Source organism: Engraulis encrasicolus, chromosome 13, assembly GCF_034702125.1.
Source record: "Engraulis encrasicolus isolate BLACKSEA-1 chromosome 13, IST_EnEncr_1.0, whole genome shotgun sequence".
Classification (NCBI taxonomy): domain Eukaryota; kingdom Metazoa; phylum Chordata; class Actinopteri; order Clupeiformes; family Engraulidae; genus Engraulis; species Engraulis encrasicolus.
The window spans coordinates 8,761,951-8,766,272 of record NC_085869.1 but is presented as its reverse complement, the minus strand read 5'-3'; the positions used below and the strand labels follow the sequence as shown (position 1 = coordinate 8,766,272).

The following is a 4,322-nucleotide window of genomic DNA, read 5'->3' as shown; positions in this document are numbered from 1 at the left end:
ACACACACACACACACACACACACACACACACACACACACACACACACATATAGGGCGTCTCCCTCAGTGCTGTATGCTGCTGTCACCTCGAGAACCCCGCACTGTAGGCACACACACACACACACACACACACACACACACACACACACACACACACACACACATACACACACACACACACACATACACATATAGAGCGTCTCACTCAGTGCAATATGCTGCTGTCACCTTGAGAGCCTCACACTGTAGGTACACACATACAAACACACACACACACATATAGGGCGTCTCCCTCAGTGCAATATGCTCCAGAGCCCCGCACTGTAGGTACACACATACACACACACACACACACACACACACACACACACACACACACACAGAGCGTCTCACTCAGTGCAATATGCTGTTGTCACCTCCAGAGCCCCGCACTGTAGGCACACACACACGCACAAACACACACATACATATGCACGCGTACACACACACACACACACACACACACACACACACACACACACACACACACACACACACACACACACACACACACACACACACACACACACAGAGCATCTCGCTCAACACAATGTGGTACGGTTATCATCAGAACCCCGCACTGTAGGCACACTCTCTCTCTCACACACACACACACACACACACACTACACTATTGTACTGTCCCCTCAACAAAACATGATCTCTCAGAATTCCGTGGAATGGACACAGATTTTTGGGACACGAAATCCGTGTCAGTTTCACGGATTTGGCCAAATTTTTTTTTTCGTGAGTCAATCATGAAAAACAGTTCTGTGTCCAGGGGCCCGGAATTTTGGCAAAATCTGTGAAACTTGACATGGATTTCGTGTCCCAAAGATCTGCGTCCCAGCCACAGAATTCTGAGAGATCTGGCTGGTTCCCTAATCTACGCTTCTCTACTATTTTTCTACTCTACTCCTCTACTCTACTCTACTCTACTCTATTAGACAGGCTGTGCCCTCCTAGTGACGCAACACCTTCAGCGTTGCTGCAAGTCTCGAAGAGATTTGAAAGTCGATGATAATCAGGCTACTACTCTACTCTACTCCCCTACTACTGTACTCTAATCAATTCTAATCTTCTCTACTCTAATCAATTTTAATGTACTCCACTCTAATCTACTCTACTGTACTGTACTCCATTCTAATCTCTATTCTCTTCTCTATTCCAGAGAGTGTGCGCCGTGCGATTCTGGAGTAGAGGTGTTGTTGTCTCAACTCGAGCGGCGATTGGGTCGTAATCCTAATCTGGATTGTGCGGCGCAGTCGGAGGTTCTGGAGAAGGCCTTGGCTCTGCTGGACATCTCGGAGGCCTGCTGTGCGAGGCCGGGATTCGACCAGGGCCTCAAGTCGGCCGCGAGCCGCACCAACCCCCCTCTCCCCGCCTCACACCCCGCTCAGCAGATCAGGCAGAGATTACACGACGAGCGCAACCAACCATGCGCACTCACACGCCTGTGCAGGTAACACACGCACACACACACACACACATGCTCGCACACACACAACACACCCCCATACACATCCATCTCTGCTGGTCAATACAGTTTACAATACAGCCTATGTCTGTAAAGCAGAGTAAAGCAGTGCAAATTTTACCCCATTATACCCCAAAGCTAGCAATTAACATTGAGTCCCATGAGACCAGCTGGCAGCTAGCTGGTCTCATAGAACTCAATGTTAACTGCTAGTTTGGAGGTAAAATTTGCACTGCCATACGCAGGGAGCGGTTGAAAGTACAAGAGAAATGTAAAACTCAATCATTTAAAAGTAAAGTAAAAGGGAGGTGCAATATGAGCTTATGTCCAAAAATGGTACAGTATCACTTTTAAGTATTTCTTGTTTCTGAATGAGCCGTGCTGTGTGTCTGCAGGCGGTTTCTACGGCGACAGCTAGCCACGCCCCTGGAGGACAGCGTAGCCTTGTTGCCCCTCCCCCCTCGCCTCCAGGACTTCCTGGTTCCAGAAGTCAGCTTCCTGCGACGACCCAGCTGGGACCGCCTAAGACGCAGCCCTGACCTATCACAGCCCAGCTCACCACAACCTGACGAATCACAACCTTCCTCACCACAACCTGACGAATCACAGCCCTCCCTAGCCACAACCTGACCAATCACAGTCCAGCAAAGGCAAAGCGCAGTAGCTACACATTTTGTCGAAACTGAATTTAAACTGAAAATGGTCTTCATGTCACTTCCTTTATCATGTGACAAAGCCTTATGGTCTGAATGTGCATCGTTTAAGAGATATTGCAATGTTAGATGTGCAGTAACTTCAATGTCCAATCTAATGCCAAGGCTTTGAAGGCATTTTTCTCAGTTTCCAATGTGTGTCTTGGAGTTAGAAGGGTGCCTTGGTTCATTCATGTGTGTATGGTTGTGTGCGAGCATGTGTGTTTACGTGTGTGTGTGTGTGTGTGTGTGTGTGTGTGTGGGGGTGTGTGTGTGTGTGTGTGTGTGTGTGTGTGTGTGTGTGTGTGTGTGTGTGTGTGTGTGTGTGTGTGTGTGTGTGTGTGTGTGTGTGTGTGTGTGTGTGTGTGTGTGTGTCAGTCAGGGGGGAGGGGTGGGGGTTGGGGTTAGGTGTGTGTGTGTATGTTTACGTGTGTGTGTGTGTGTGTGTGTGTGTGTGTGTGTACGGACATGTGTGCGTGTGTGTGTTTGAGTTCTACATAGTGCCTTGGTTATGTATGTATATCTGTACATGTGGTGCTTCGGCCCTTTGTGTGCCTTCATGTCTGCTGTCAGCATGGTCGAGGCCGGATTAAGACAGCCTGGGGCCCCTGTGGTCAGGAGTGGATGACGTCGACTGACTGGAGTTTGTTGTGCATTTGGCCAAATAAGAGTTCTCATTACAAAGAGGCCTACAGGTGCATAAATAAATAATACATAAATTACTAAATAAATGTCTCCTGTCGTTGGTATGTTGTGGCTTCTGTGGGATCACTCCACTCCATTCTATTAGAGGGAGCTGTGTACAGCATTTTTGCTGTAGGGGTTTTGCTCGCCAGGCTAGGAGCTGTGCACATGTGTTATCACCACAGATTTATACATAAGACTAGATTCGTCGTCTGCGTTGCTGATGCAAACGATTAATCGACTTTAATCGACCAATGCATTAATCGATTAAAAAACATTAATCGCAATTAATCGACAATTCAACTGACAAGAGACCCAGGTGAAATGGGCATGTGAAGAGTGTGTGTGAAGAGGGGTGTGAATAGTGGGAATATTTAAATCACCTTTGGATTAAAGAATTGAAATATAATTCATTTAAATGTGGTATTTTATCTCAAATTTTAATTAAAATGTTGAGATTTAGTAGTTTTTTTTCGAGAGACATTGAGATTTCGGGGGGAAAACGCCGCTTATCGATTAATCGTAAGTCGATCGATAAGGTAACCAACTAATGATTAATGAATTAATCGATAATTTGCATCCCTAGTTGCTGTCAATGGAAGAACGTCCCTGGCGGCTATTTTAGCTCAGCCAGCTTGCTCACCCTTGGCATTGTGTTGGTAGTGATATCTAAGAAACGTCTAGTGGAGTAAGATACATCAAGCCCATACTTATCCTCCATCCATGTGACATCAGGTGAACGCCCCTTTAGGAGACCTTTGTTTGGAGACCTTTGAGGACTTTGTTTTGGAGACCTTTGGAGACTTTAGGTTGAAAATAAATAGTTGCCTTAGCGCTGTAGATGGCGGTAGCACAGGTTTTTGTTTTTTTAAACAAAGACCATGTTGTCTACTTAAATAGATTTTTTTTAAATGTAGGTTTTTGGCCAACATTATTTAACCCTATTCTCTTAACGGTTCTGCACATCGGCTGTAAATGTTATACCGGTGCTGCGTACCTGCCTACTTTCACCACTGGGCTGCAGCAAAGAGCAACACGGCAAAGACCCACACAGCAGACTGCATTGCCAATAGTGGAGATGAGGAGAGTAGAGTAGACTATCATTTATTGATCCCTGGGGGAAATTAAAGTGTCAGGTAGCATACACACATACATAAATAAAAGAAGACATTGTCCACGAGACATTACACACATACTTACACATGAAATAACCATATATAGCTCACTGTGTTACATAGAGACGTTTAGCCAAGGCATCTCACTCTCTCTCTGTCACACACACACACACACACACACACCAGTGTCCCTGCATGTAGTATCCTGACACACTGTACAGTAATTGCCACTGCCCTCGGCTTGGCTGCTAAAGCTGCGCTCATAACGGGAGGGGAGGTCAACATGGCTCATTTATTTAATACAGACTGTGGCCT

General features: G+C 46.2%; 1 protein-coding gene across 1 annotated transcript in view; it reads left to right on the top strand.

Annotated features, from left to right (window-relative positions):
• The window catches only part of LOC134461789 (ankyrin repeat and SOCS box protein 6-like), a gene marked incomplete at its 5' end in the record, with an annotated part of 12,846 nt that extends 10,288 nt beyond the window's left edge, over window positions 1-2,558 (top strand). The window contains 2 exons of the mRNA XM_063214639.1: window positions 1,211-1,501; window positions 1,912-2,558. Of these exons, the coding sequence (XP_063070709.1) occupies window positions 1,211-1,501; window positions 1,912-2,146 (526 nt within the window). The remainder of the gene's footprint in view (window positions 1-1,210; window positions 1,502-1,911) is intronic.
• Window positions 2,559-4,322: the final 1,764 nt, after the last annotated feature.